We start from the raw sequence: 15,808 nt of genomic DNA, 5'->3' as shown, positions 1-15,808 counted from the left end.
TTTTCTTTCCCAAACTGAAAAGACCCTATTTCGTGGCTTACCATATGCATATACCAGTAAGATATTTCTGTAAAGAACCATTCAAAATAAATATGTTAACTGTGTAAGCCATAATTCTCTATTCTGACTACACATTTTTGCCATAATAGCACATAAGCAGCCATAGGCATTATATAAATCAACAGCATAGGTGGTTTCAAACTTTAAAAGCTGGTTGCCAAGACAACTGTATCCAGTAAATCAGTGTGTTAGCTGTTTGTGGCCATTAAAAGAACAAAGAATAAATTTCTACTTTGTTACGCCTCTGTAATTTATCTGCTATATAAGTTGACTTTTAGAAACTTTGTTCTCACACATTTCATTATGAAAAACTATAAATCTCATTTTTAGAGTTTTACTAAAAAATCCTTTACAAGATCAAGATATGGCAAAATAATTTTTCTATTTATTTTTAATGGAGACTGTATTATATTATTTTGCTTAGAAAATAGAAAATCTGTACCATGTACACTCCTCTAGTGACTTTTGCTCCAGTCAAAGAAAAATTATTTGAACAAATCACTCCCATGACTTGAAAAGGGGAAGTACTATCAAATAACCAATTAACAAACTCTCCCATTGGTATCAAATTTCTCTACCAGGCTCTAGTGACTAGTAATCCAGAGAACAACACTACATAAGAAAAAAAAAAGCCACCTTGGGAGTTGGGAAAGAGCAAGGGTTCAAAATGAAATTTGTTAAAGATTAATTTGGTACTCTGGCTAGAATCCCTAATTTTGTCTTCTTATTACATGACTCAGTGTCCATGGAAAGAGTCAAGAACAGCATTGTTCTGACTGTTGTTCACACACTGCTATGAAAGGAAAGACGTAGAGGGAAACCAAACTGTAAGGACATAAAAACAGAACTAGGATTGAATTCCTGAGTTGCTTCTTCACTGGCTCAAGTATACTAATAAAAAAGTGCGAGGAATTGTCAATAGTCTTAACAGCTACCTGCAAAGATGTTCATAAATTATTATTTGCAACTAAACTATGTAAAGAAAATGTACTCACCCTAAACATTTTGTAACATTTTGTGGGTGATTAATTAATGAAGCCATCATCATCCTTACTACTATTGGATTTGCTTCAGTAAACATTCAATCCCCTCATACTCTTCTCTTCTGTGTTTTGGGATTTTCTCCACTGTTCTGGGTTATCCTATTATTCATCTCAGCATTATCTTCCTATACAGAAGTAATTGTCATCTCTTTGGTACTTGATATCATCCTTTCTTCCAGTACATAAAACATCCAACCCCTTCACTGTGGCATTAACTGTCCATCTCCTCATGCTTTGTCACCTGCATGATGCTTACAGGCACTCTATGTGCTATGATTGGTGAATAATGTATAGTTATTGACAGATACATCAATCTATGTATATATGTATATGCATCTGTATACATATTTATATATATGCACATATATGTATACATATAGAGAGAAAATAATGGTGTGAGATAGACTGCTATATGTTATTGTATTTAAAATGTTCTTTTATCCCATATTTACATGGATAATTCAATTCCATTTTTCATGATAAAGCAGATATATTACTTTCCCCATACCTTGAGAATTAACCAGGGCCTTTTCTGTTCACCTACTTAATTTACTAATTCTTATATTAAATTGTTAGATACTTTCGTGTTTTCTATGTAGTAATAAATGCTGACTAACTTTGTACATTACACACAAAGTTATTGTACATGCCTGCAATCTCTCAGTCTTCACAAGTACATATTACTGTCTTCATTTTACAGATGAAGAATCTCAGGCTTAAGTGGTAATCCACTTGCAAAGGTCACTGTGCTTAAGAATACTAAAGCTCTGGTTAGGAAAGACCAAATTCTACTGAAAGAATAAAAATTATAGGTAAGATTATTAACTGAAAAGAGTTATATTTTAACAAGTTATATAGCTTCTAGGAAAATAGAAACTATAGAAAGGAAGGAATAGAGGGAAGAAGGGGACAGGGGAAAGGAGGCAGGGAGGGAGGGAGGGGAAAGCAAGAGAAGGAAGGAAGGAAGGAAGGAAGGAAGGAAGGAAGGAAGGAAGGAAGGAAGGAAGGAAGGAAGGAAGGAAGGGAGAGAAGGAGGGAGGGAGGGAGGGAGAGAGGGAGAGAGGGAGAGAGGGAGGGAGGACATAAAGTTTGATTGATGACAATGAACTTAAGACACTCTTTCAATAAACATATCTAAAAAGTAAGAACTATGGACAGATACTCCAAAGTACAAGATTAGCAATTTTATAGTTTCCTTATTGCTATCATTATTTAAAATAATAGAAATCTAGATGTAATCAGAGGTTAATTCTAAATCTGGGTATCTTTGATTCCCTTTCCCCTCAGTATATTTCTCAATATCTCAAACTATTTTTAGTTTCATAGCTGGAGAATGCTATTGGTATAACTAGTGTATTGAATCATAGATGCTATAAATATTCTACAGTGCTAAGAACAGCCCCTACTCCTATCCTCAAAATTTATCAGGGCATCATTGATACCAAGTTTGAAAGATGCTGGTTCAAAGGAGCTACTGGAGAGAAAGACAGTAAAACATTTAAAAATGCAGTAACAAATGGAACAAAATAAAGGAGAAAGGAAATAGATAACAAAAGTGTTATCCCCAGACATTTTTTGAGGAACTATTATTCTTACTTAATTTTTTACAGATATGAAGATTTAACTTCAATCAGTTTGAATTATTCATCCTTTTAGAATATACCTGAGTTCTAATTTTAATTTGAGTTACTGTTATGATGCTCTTTTAATTATGCCATCCAATTGATCATGGGAAATTGTTCAAAATTAGTAATGGGAAATTGTTGCTAATATATTAACATATAATGGTATAAAACAACCAGATATGACTAGTATTTTCTCAAAATTAATGTTAAATCTACTAATTTTATGTTACCACAAAAAATAATTGAGTTCCTTTTTTAAAGAATGTTATGATATTGGAAAGAAAAATACTTAAGATGTTTAACAAAATGGCATCAAATATACAAACAATATGACACTGGCAGAAGAAATAGCTATATAATAGTTTCACTAAATTTCATCATATGTAACTGACAGAAATTGTTAATAACTTTGGAGTTAAGATAGAAAACTTTAAAGACTTTGTAAGCACAAGCGAAAATAAAAGAAAATGGTGTCAGACTGTCACACTCTACCAATAGTTACTCAAAGGAAATAGATTATTATGAATAATAAACCTTGAGTCTCTTCACCCAGTAGAGAATAAGTTTAAATGCAAGTATCATTGCAAAATTCTCATAATCACTGTTTCCACAAGGACAAAAGCAATTAAAGTTAACAGTAACAGTTATACTCTGAAATCTGGACTAAGAACTATAAATGCAACAGGAAAATCATGTTTCTTTAACTCAAATAAGTAAATGTGCAAGCACAGCAGAAAGGGTAAGGAAGGCAGAATCACCTAGGGACATGCAAGCTGACCCATACAGCTGGAGGTCCAGCCAGCTCTGAAAATGTGACCATGTAAGCTAGCCAACAGGAGCGCTGACAGCCTCAGCAATCAGACAACCTCTCCAAAAGGAAACAGCTGGAGGCCAGAGCCAGTGATATACTCTATTGACATCTGCCATTATATTTCTATCCTGGGGTTACTTTTATTTATTGGTGTTACTCATAGGATTCAGTAGAATCCATATGTCAACATAATTATCTGCTCCTGATAATTCTAGGCAATGGATTATTTATGGTTTTGCTAGCAATGTAATTTTAAGACTGAAGCCCTACATGCTATTTAGAAATCAGTCTATCAGTAATCTTCCCTTTCTCCACAAACCCATCAGAAGTCTTTACTGTGGCAATTTATTCTATTAGTTAAGAGGAACATGTTCAGCAAATATACAACTTGACTGTGAATCTTCATTCTCTCACACTATTCTATTGAATTACTGACAAATAATTTATCTTCTCTAAACTTCCATCTCTGCTTCTTTAAAAATTAGGACAATAACAATGCCTGTGCCTCAATCCTAAAGCTATCGCAAAGACTGAATGAGATTTTCTAAGAAATATTTCAGTACTTTGCATCTCCAAAACATTAACAATATTAGTGAAGTCAGATATGGTGGTGTATATCTATAATCCCTTATCTGGGAGACTGAGGCAGTAGCATCATGAGTTGATGGAAAGCTCAGGCTACAGAGTGGGGCTTTGTCTCATATAAAACCGAACAATAAGAACAACATTAGTTAGTATTAGGCCTTCCCAGCTGTAATTTCTCCTATATATGGCAGAAATAATTTTATCTCCTTCTCAAATGAGAGCTTTCTTCACTGTTTACCTCATGAAGTTGTTTCTCACTTATAATCTGACAAATCTAATTTACAGGAATATTCTGCTTCCACTGTAATGGCTCACTTACTGGTCATTCTTCTACACCAGGCTTTTCTCTAAAGAATTCTTTCTAGACTTTCTAGAGTTTTATCCCCCTCTCCAAAAGTCACCCTCCCAGTTCCATTCCAGAAACTTTACTTTTCTTTATGTCCCAGGGAAATAGGATTTCTCTCAGCCTTACAAACTTCCAAAAGAATCATACTCATAAATATGACAATTCATTACTATTCAATATTGTGTTTATCTAAATCAGAAACAACTGTACTGGTATCTTTTAATATGTTTTTCTTTCAAAATATCAATTCTGGCCTTTTCAAGCTCTACTCTGGTGTCTCTTACAACTCGACACTAAGAAAATTAAATAAAAATGCATAATAACATGGACAAAAATCCCGACCAAGTCTTTGATGAAAAAATTTTAGATGTCCCTGGTGAATGTAATGATCCCTTTTCTTTTTGCCCTTACAACAATTTGTTCACATTTTTATTTGACTTTCGAAATGATTTTTACAGAGATTTGTAGGACAAGGTAGACCTAAGGACAAATATTTAACACCACCATGAAGAGAGGCTGCAAAATTAGAGAAACAAAAAAAAACTTCAAAGAGATCAACTACATTCAAATTCTGGATTTCAGTAATACTCAACCATTCCATCTTATTCTCATTACCTACTCTTTCTAAGCTGTGTTTTCTTTCTTGTAAGTATGAATAATAGTATCTTCTTAGAAATGTTATATGAATGAAATGAAAATTTTCCTATGGATAAAATAGATAATAAAAAATAATTGCCTTCTATATCATTATTATCAACAACAACATATCTTAAAGTTACACAGGTGAACCAAAAGGGAAGAGTGAGTAGATCCAGAGTAAAAAGAAGCTGGAAAGGAGAGTAGATACAAAACAGATCAAATTATGGTTCAAAAATAATTAATGTGGTAGGTGTGACCAAGAGACTCACGAACAGGACACCTAACCTTTATTATATTGTTTGTTGAATTGCAACCAACAGAATCCTCTCTCTTAAAACTTAATTTCCAGACTCTTATTTTAAGGTTTTTAAGGTAAAATGACACTATTACTAGTTTAGGCAAAAGTCCAGGAAAAAAATAAATACATATGTGGAAATTCAAGATAAGTAAGAAGTCAGAACATGAAACAGCTAAGTGAAACGTAAGACTTTGATATATCACGGCATATTTTCCAACTGTATATGGTGTGAAATCCAGAACTCGTGTTATTTATTAAAGGCCAATGGAGCTATTCTGTTTTAAGAACATTGGGCACCCAGGATGAGCTGAGACAGTAATTGTATGGAACTATGATAGAAGAAAGAGAGGCAATAAAAGTTGGAGACTAATATGCCTCAATAAAGTACTTAGAAGACATTAGAAACAAGTACAATTTGCGTGGGGGATGGGAGGTCAGTGATGGTGAAGAGCGATAGAATACTAGCTCTGAATCAACTGAAATAACTGGTATAAAGTGATCACCACAGGATAGGGATGTAGAAAGAGGAGAAATCTAAAACTAGAACACAGAAGCGAGAGCTTCCAATATCAGCCAAGTGACATGATATAAATTGGCTAGGTAAGCCATCACATACTAGCCTAGAGTTCAAGATTGCATGAGTTGAGCTATGGCATTGGCTCAAACGAAAATCCATGGCTAGGAAAAGGAAGCAATGGACTGAAGACTTATTTCAGAAATAGTCATTTGTTCTCTCAAACCAGACTGTAAAACTATTTTGTGCAATGAGTAGCTGTATATTCCACATAAATGTTCTTTTAATGACAGTCATTTATTGTGGGTACTATCCATGGTCTCTTTCTTCTTAGAAGTAGAACCCATAATTTTTAGCTAGGCATATGTCTGCCTAGAATAAACACTGCATTTTCCAGTCTCCACTATGACTAGGTAAAGTCTTGGAACTTTATGTGCAACAAGGAGATGTCAAAGAACTCTTAACTAGTTGGAGAACTCTTAACTAGACACTAGTGTCTAGTTAGTTGGGTAGACTTTAGTGGTCTATTCAACACTGAGAGGTGAGGTCACAAGTGCAGCATGGTGGGCAAAACAGAAAGGAGCCTGGTTTTCTGACAAGTTTCTGAAGGCACCTTATCAACAATGGACTGCTTTCCTCCAGAGTTCCTTACCCAGAGAAGAAATATTCTTATGTGTAAACTACCATTACATTCACTTTTCTACTGTTTGCAGCAATCTAATTCCTCCTAATGTAACTATCTATTTTTCTTAGCTTTTCAGGTTAAAAATACATAACTATCTTTTATTACCGTCAAGTTGGTGTACAAAGGGGTTACAACTCCATGTATCAATTCATAAATACAGTGCATCATGATCCATATCACTCTTTTCACCATTCTCTCCCTTCCCTCCCAACCCAACCCCCCTTTCCATGTTCCTACTTTCAGAGAATATGCACTAAACACTTTTTGAACATTTAGAAATACTATGAATGCAAACTGGGTACTCTTTCAATGTCTTTGAGAAGGATTTTAATCTTGAAACTGTCATAGTAAAAACAAAATTCCTAAAAGTATACATACATATTTTATTGCCATGGAGTTGAATGGGACACCAAATGTTTAATTGATATGATAACCAAGGAAATCAACTAAAAAAATCTATTAAAAACAGGGCTCAAAGTGGTTGAGTCTTAAACCAAGGCTATTTTGCAGAATTTGAATAACAGCTATATTCCATAAAGAAACTAACTATCTATGGCACTGAATCTTGACAAGTACTGTAACCTCACAGAGTTAGCTGGTCAATTTTAATTAGTGCAGAAAAATAACTATTAAAATCCTTTGTTAATAATTTATACTTCCCTACTTTTGCTCTGAATTCTTTCATTGGATGTATAACCATAAGCCTATACATATTTTAATTATTCTTAAGACAATTCTCTGCACTTCAAACTTATCCGTTTCAAATTTCTTGTTTTAAAGATGAAGGACCCAAAGATATCAACTAATTTTAAATCTTTGTAACCATTAGCATTTTGTTCATTCATCAATTCATTTACCTTTTTATTCATTCATTCAGTTACTATTTAATCCTTATTGTGCCATGAGGCCTTGTGGAGAGGGGGCTGGCCCTCTATGTATTTTCACTTTAGTGGAAAGAGAAAATACTTATATAATGAAACACAGACTAAAAATAAATATTGTGGATATACACACAGAGTCACAAGAAAGGGAAGAGGATGAATAGCTACTGAAGACTTTATGATGATGGCTGTAGTTGTATTGAAGTTTAAAAATCTGAACAGGTAAACTAGAGGGAATGGACATTTTATTTTTTCTCTTCATATATATTTTTATTGTAAAGATACTGTACAGAAGGGTCACAGTTACAGGAGCAAGGTAATGAGTCCATTTCCTATGGAGCATTGTTACACTCTCCTCTATTTTTCTCCTTCCATCCCTTTCTTCCCCACCTCCCCAACTCCTTTCTTCCCTCCCACCCCCCAGCCAAAAATTGTTCATTTTCAACATGCTGTCTTGGACATTTTAGACACAAAGGGCAACTTAATTTTATTTTCAATGTTAGTTTCTCTATATGGCATTCTCCCTAAGTATTTTTTAACTGACATTTGTGCAGGGAAATCAAATTAAATCACTGCCTAAGAAGTCAAAGGTGAGAATGGTAAACTTGATCTCACAACTATTGCTGCATTAAACAGTGATGCTCATTAAGATGGGACCCAGTGAAGGTCTTCAGCTGGGAGGGCCAACCCAGCACTCTACATCTGAAGAGAGCAACTATAAGATGGCTCAGAGCTGCTACCACAGTTTAATGTACATTCAATGACTGCAAAAATATGTCAGTAATAAGTAAAGCAGCAGGTTTCAATTTACAAGTGAAAAACAAGACAAATTTCATTATCCTACACATTGCAATAAAATAAGTAGCTGAGATGCAACTATTCAAACAAACTAGTTCAAATGCAAATGTTATTTAAAGTAAGTGTCAGTATTGCCTTTTTATAAGTAAAACTTTCCCATGACATATGTGTGTGTGTACATCTATATACACACACATATAAATATATGAAAATATGTTCAGTTTCTCACATTTCTAATTGTTAGTGGTTATTAGTGCCAGAGTTGTATCTAGAAATTTACTATATCAATAAGTAAGCAATTCACTAACAAATATACTAATTGCAATAGATGCATAGTCAGAATGTTTTGTTAATTTTGCAATAATAAGCTAAAATACAGATTTTTACATACACTAAATATTCATTCCTTCACTTATTCTGCATATTTCCTTTCTTTGGTATTTTGTCTACTAGTCCCCATTTCCCAACATGCTTGTCTTCCAACTAAAAGGAAACTATCATTTGACCTATGAAGTCTACAGGTGATCTTCAGCTACTAACCTGGCTTTCTTCTTTCTCCTTGTCCTTTTCTTGGAGGCTGTGTTGATCTCCAAACTCACAAGTAGACTGTAATGTGAGCTGACAAGACAGCATGGAGATCTGAGTTTCAGCAAGTTCCACAGGTCTCGAAGAATAGGATAGCAAAGGAGTTGTGTCAAGATTTGGTATCGGAAGAGCAGTGTGAAGAGGCTTGGGCTCAACAGCTGGGTGACTGAGTTTTGAGGCAACCCCAAGTACAGGCATGGCTTGTATAAAAGGATCTTTTCGCTGCCAAAGAAAATGCTCCTAACCTCAGTCTGGTAGACTCCAGCTTTACTATTTCCAGAACAAATATTTTAAACAAAAAATAGCAGCCATCCTGATTCTTTAAAAACTAATAATATAACTTTCAGGAAAAGGCAAAACTTCCCTTCATCTTGAGTTAAGTATCTCGCTTGTTAGCTAGATGGGAAATTCTCTCCCTCTCCTTCTCCCTCTCCCTCTCCCTCTTCCTCTCCTTCTCCCTCTCCCTCTCCCTCCCTGTCCGCCTCTCTATCTCCCCCCTTCCAGCCCCCACACCTTCACTCCCTTAGTGAGTGTCCATGTAATTCTAAATATTCCTTTGGGGAGCAAACTTCTCTGCAAGGCAAATGCTACAAAGCTCCATCCTGAAAATGAAAGAGCCCCTAGATTTGTCTTTTCTTCGTACTGCAGCAATCTGAGCCTGAGCTATGAGAGGCAAAAAAGAAAAAAAGAGAAAAACAAAAGGAAAAACCTTCAGTGAGCGCATCAAAGAATCCAAAAAACCCACAATAGTGGAAGCAGTGGAGGACAGTTCTTCCTGGCCAGAAATAACCAGCCTGCATTCTCTTTTTAAAGAAAATGTTACTTCCTCCCCCTCAAAAAAAAAAAAAAAAAGAAGAAGAAGAAGAAAGGAGAATAGACATGTTAATGGCCAAAACAAACAGCTGTTGGAAGAACTTTTAGCCCCGGAAACAATTTCAGCAATGAGCTGTTTGTCTGATTTCCAGCTATTTTTCACAACTGACAGCCAGGAGCTACGGTGTTCATTTTGTTTCATTCCATGAAATCTGGTTAAATTAATGCATTAGTCCAGCTCACTAAAGCAGCTAAACCATTCAACAGACCATTCCTGCCTAGGTTACTAAATACAATAAGCATAGGGAATTAAGCAGTGAATGCAAGTGATTTCAAAATTTAATAATGATCAGAATATTCACAGCTAATCTTTACATGAACATATGATGTAGAAGGTGTGGGCTAAGCATCTTCATGCATCATCACATGAATGACTGGAATGAGTTTGAAAGGAATAATTTTGAATCAGATATATGAGGAATAAGACCAAAGACACAACGTTAGGAAGTAAAAGTGATTGTAATATTTTAAATTTTAAAAAAACTTCTAAAATAATTTATATTAAAAATTCTAAACTTGTACGTTAAGCGCAAACATATTCTTCATGATAATGAATTGGTGTTGCTCAAACTTATAAAATTGTTTCATCATTATCCTATCATGATCAACCTCTGCTAGTAATGTCATGTTACGTTTTTATGAAAATATCTGATGTACATACATAACCTGAATATTTTACATACATACATGAGGTATGGAGAAAAACTTCCCATCCTCTAGTAAAAATTATATTTAGGTAACAGTATTGAGATTTTATTAACAATTTGCAATCTATTAGAAGGATTTTTTCATATTTCTGTTTCTACAAAATAATTATTTAACATAAATACACTCCCATTTTCTCATTAATATAGAAAACTGTAAGAACAATTAAAATTCCCTTGAAAAATCAATAGGCACTTAATAAAAATACATATTCAATTAATGTGTCAGAAATTATCCGAATCTGGTTCTTTATATGGAAAATATCTCTCTGGTAGAAAGAAATGATATAGTCCTTGGCCTACTATTTCTAGCTACTTAAATTGTAATGAATTATTAGGTAAGAAGAAATAATTTATATATGAAAGAACCAACAACTAAATACATATTCTTGCTGAAGAAGTATAGAAAAAATTTTGAATGCTATTTAAAATTCTTGGAGATTTTAAAAATTACCCTATAGACAGCCAGTGGCTCATGCCTATGATCCTCATACTTAGGAGCTTGATATCTGAGGATCAAGGTTCAAGCAAGTTAAGACAGGAAAGTATAAGAAGTAGACCTGTTGCCGTGATAGGAGAGTTGCTACCTTTGCGCAACAAAGCTCAGGGACAGTACCCAGGCCTTGAGTTCAAGCCCAGGACTGCCAAAAAAAAAAAAAAAAAAAGCAACCCAGTGGGCTATAAAGATTGATATAAGAAATGAATGTAACATTTGAAGTAATAGAAAAATGAAATAATCTCTCTTAGGACCTACTTTTGACATTACAAAATATTTAACAGATTGTTATTTCCAGACACTAAGATATAGGGCTAGAAGTGACTAACATTCTTAAAATGGGTTTTAAGTTATCTGACTATTAGTTTTCTACTGCCAATAAGATGGGATAAGTAAAATAATAAGATGTAGAAAATTAGGTTCTAAGAAGACCATTAAGAATGTATGCAACTCTGGGAAAAGATCATCACCGCAAATAACATTGGTACCTTGGAAGATAATTTAGACCACCCAAGGATGCAGATCATCCCAGAATTATTTTTAAAACAAGAAAAAATTCTGGCAACATTTTCATTAGAAATTCTAGAAGGCAATCTCTGAGTTTTACCTTTGAAATAGGAATGGGGTAACTATCACCTCCAAATGTATAAAATTTGTATGTCTAGATCCTGGCACTGCATTATTCTCATTGTGATTATGATTGTTGTTGTTTTATTATTTAATATTTGGACTCTCAATACTGAGTCCAAAGAATCTCTATAGCATACAATATAAGAGCTTTTTCCCCACCCAAGATTATAATTTTATACTATTTTCTCTCCCTTTACCTAGAACCAAATCACCCCAAGTGTATGCCATCACATGAAGCTACACAATTTCTACATTACAGAACATAATTGATCTATTTATCAATTGCAAATGACATTATTGATAGTTTAGACATGTACATTGAAGTAGCGCACACTAATTCTTAGAATTATCAAAATAAAAAATGTTCCCATTCAATAAAAACGTATAGCCAATGTTATACTAAAGAGGGAATAAATAAATCACTCCTCTACAAACACTCACAGGACAAAACTGTTTATTCCCTCCACTTCTATTCAAAGTATTACTAGTATTCCTAACCACAGCAATATGAGAGGAAATAAAGGGATTCAAATAAGAAGTCAGATCATTTCTATTTACAGAAGATATTTTATAACCAAAAGACTGTACAAAGATTCCATCACCAAACTCTTAGAACTGATAGAAATTACATTTGACACATAAAAAAATGAGCATACATACAATTTATTTTCCTTGCATTATCTTCTTCTTTGCACAGTTCAGCGTTTCTAAGTGTTATCGTTTTTGCCATCTTTTTATGACCTAAACAATCATGCTGCCCTACATATCTTCTTTACTGTTTTAAATATTTGTACAAATTTCTGCAAACAGAACTTTTCATTCATTTTCATTCATTTTTTAAATTATTACCAACATTTGACATATACAAGAAATACCTAAGTTTTTATGAAATGGAAGTTTTAGACTAAGTCCTATGATGTTTTGTCTTCTTTATCCTTACTATCCACCTCTTTTGAATAAATATTTTCACTGTGTTTTCACACAGTATTTACAAGACTTCAGGAATAGAACAAGAAAATAGAAAAACAAGAAAAAATAGAAAAGAATGACATATCTAATTTTTTTCTCTCTCTCTGTTTCTCATTTTTCTTGTGCTGATAATAGAAATTGAACTCAGGGCCTCATGCTTCATGTTTTCACTCCTTTTTACTCAGTGCTGACACTCTGCCACCTGAGTCACTCTTCTAATACTGGCTTTTTGCTGGTCAATTGGAGATAGTCTCAGATTTGTCTGTCTGGGCTAATATCTGAGGATCTAAGCCTCTTGAGTTGATTGATAAGCTTAGGGCAGAAGCCACCAGTATCTGACCCATATTATTTTAGTTTTCTTTATCAATTAGCTATATCTTTTATGAATTAGAAAGATTCCACGAAATTAAAGAATGACAATTAAAAATATCACTGATAACTTGCTATAAAGTAGCTACTGACAACAAAGTACACTCTAATATATTTATAAGATGATTTCTGTGTTGCTTTTTATGTCCCTCCCTGATGGTATAACCCCTGTTTTCACTGTATTTGATGTTGGTATAATTTGTGGAAGGGAAGGGAAAAAAACAAATTGTTTAAATAGGGATACAGGTGGACCCACTGCAACAATGAAATGTACAAGACATTATGCTGAAAAACAAACTTGACAACTTTGGCGAGGGAGGGGAAGATGGGAGGGCAGGGACAGTAAGGGGAAACAAAGGAGGAGACTACAATGCTTGATAAGAAATGTACTCATTACCTTGCTCATGTAATTGTAACCCCTCTGTATGATATTTTCACAATAAAAAACTTATTAATAATAATAAAAATAGAATTGTACTCTTAAGGGTCTCAGCTTAAAATTCTTAGTTAACTCATATTGTTGGTATAAAGCGAGTTTCTATCATAGTTACATTAATATTCACCTCATACACAGAAGAAAAGGAATAACTGAGGAAGAGCACCAAAGACTTCATATTGGTCTCCTAAAACTGCTAGAAATATCAACTGTAGACATGAGCTCTTCCTGCATTTCTACAGTAGCAGTCAGAAGCTTTGAAATGAGTCAATTTCACCCACTCATAGGTAATCTCCTTAGTCACTACAAATGCTGGCGACTAATTTTAGTAATATGGAGGAAGTATATGTAGCAAAAAATAAAATGGAATAAAGTAGACTTGCTGAAAATGGAATGGGCAAAACATTGTCAACAATGGGCAAATAAATACTACATGTGAGCTTGTAACAAAGTGTGTTACAAGGGAACTAACAAGACATTTGGTTAATTTTAAAAGCAACCTAATTTTTTCATTAATTGGCTTCCTAGTAAATACTAAATATCTCTACTCTTACATTCCTTACCACAGGTAAACAGTTTTATAGTTCATAGAAGTTTGTACCATCGATGCAGAAAAAAGGAAAAGCAAAATATTAGGGATCAGGAGTAATGTGGTATTTGTTTCTTTACCTCTTAATATTTTCTGATGGACACCAGATACTAATATGCATACTTATAAACTCACTAATATGCTCCACACTTTTCCTAACAGAAGTGTTAACTTGTACATGAGGTAACTGAATACACAGAATTTTAGCAGTTTATACTCTTAGTCTCTGAGAAGATACTGCCAACTTTCCATGCTTTCTGACAAATAACAGGCAAACAAACCAACACAAAATAAAACAAAAAGCCTTAGCAAAAATAAATGGAAGATTTTGTAATTCTACAGGGATGTGATGAAGATTCTCCCATAAAGCCAACCTTTTCATAGGATAGTTTTATAACCATGGGTGAAAAGATGTACATTCAAGAAATTCTGTTTCTTTTCTGTGTGTGTGTGTGTGTGTGTGTGTGTGTGTGTGTGTGTAGAGAAATTTGAACTCAAGACATAACACTTTTACTTTACTTCGCATTTTTTGCTCAAACCTGGCACTCTACCACTTGAGTCCACTTCCACTTAGTGTTGCAGAGAGGAGTCTTACAGACTTTTTCCTGCCTGGGCTGACTTTGAACCAAAATTCTTATATCTCAAATTGCTGAGTAGCTAGGATTTGTTACAAGCATGAGCCACTGTAATAATTTTCACCTTAGTTTACAAGGCATATAGGATTTTCTTGGAAACAGCATTCAGGACACTAAATTTAATGAGACAACTTACTAAGACTATTTAATTAAGTTTCCATTTCCTTTAAATTGTCTTTGTTTATATTCTTCAAGAAAGGAATTCTGACTTTGGTCCCTTCTCTTATACCCCCACAAAAGGCTTAGTTTTACATGCATTCATTATATAATACCCCAGTGTCTCTTTCATTGGCTTATTTTCTCTTGTCTCAAAAATAGTATCTGAATGGCATCAGGATCATAGAAGTAAGATCATGTCTTATGCTCCCTTCATGCCTTAGAAGAACAATACAGTATTTCCTGAAGAGATGCACAGGAACATATTTATTTAGCTGCATTTATCTTTGAGGTTTAAAATGTTATAAATGAGATGCCAGTGTTGATTTTTTCCCCATCAGCATGCATCTATCAGTTGGGATTTAAGAGCTATCCTACATAAGAAATATATGGTAACCATAGCTGCTTCAGTGTACCTAAACTAGAAAAATAATCAAAACAATTTGTTGTTTCCCTTCCCCTACCCAAATTATACCAATATCAAATACAGTGAAAACAGGGCTTATACCATGGGGTAGGGACATACAAAGCAACAACAACAACAAAAATCACATGGTACTTTATAAATATGTTAGAAACAACAAGGAAGAAAAAAAAAACAACCACTTGTGTCCCTATCTTGGGGTTCAGTTTAAATAGGGAAACACATTGACCAATTGTAACAATGAGATGTACAAGACACTATGTTGAAAAACAAACTACAATTTATGGGGGGGCTGCGGTGGCGGCTGAGGAGGTGGGAGGGAAGTGATGGTAGGGGAAAAACAAAACAAAAAGCTAGAATTGGAAACATGCCCCAAAAGGCATAGTGCCCACTTGAGGGAAAAGGAAAAGAAAAGGCAAAGGGAATGAAAAAGAGAAATAGAAAGGCAATTGGCACAGTTTATCAGTAATAAGTAAATATCAGCTATATGAAAATACTAATTCAGTAGACAATAAGCAAGGATTATGAGAATTCCACCCCCCACATATATGCGTGCGCGCACGCGCGCGCACACACACACACACACACACACACATACCAGAATACTACTGCTCTCTGAACTGTTGGTTATTCATTGGAAACTACTGCTCTCTGAAC

General features: G+C 34.2%; 1 protein-coding gene across 3 annotated transcripts in view; it reads right to left on the bottom strand.

The window, feature by feature from the left end:
* The window catches only part of Nav3 (neuron navigator 3), a 287,020-nt gene extending 277,394 nt beyond the window's left edge, over positions 1–9,626 (bottom strand). For all 3 annotated transcript variants that reach the window (XM_013019548.1, XM_013019554.1, XM_013019559.1), the window contains exon 1: positions 8,826–9,626. In XM_013019548.1, coding sequence (XP_012875002.1) covers positions 8,826–9,068 — 243 coding nt within the window. In that variant the 5' untranslated portion in view covers positions 9,069–9,626. The remainder of the gene's footprint in view (positions 1–8,825) is intronic.
* Between the last annotated feature and the right edge of the window lie 6,182 nt (positions 9,627–15,808).

This window comes from Dipodomys ordii, unplaced genomic scaffold (assembly GCF_000151885.1).
Source record: "Dipodomys ordii isolate 6190 unplaced genomic scaffold, Dord_2.0 Scaffold3, whole genome shotgun sequence".
Lineage (NCBI taxonomy): Eukaryota > Metazoa > Chordata > Mammalia > Rodentia > Heteromyidae > Dipodomys > Dipodomys ordii.
Note: the sequence above shows the minus strand (reverse complement) of the source record. Positions and strands in the feature narration are given on the sequence as shown.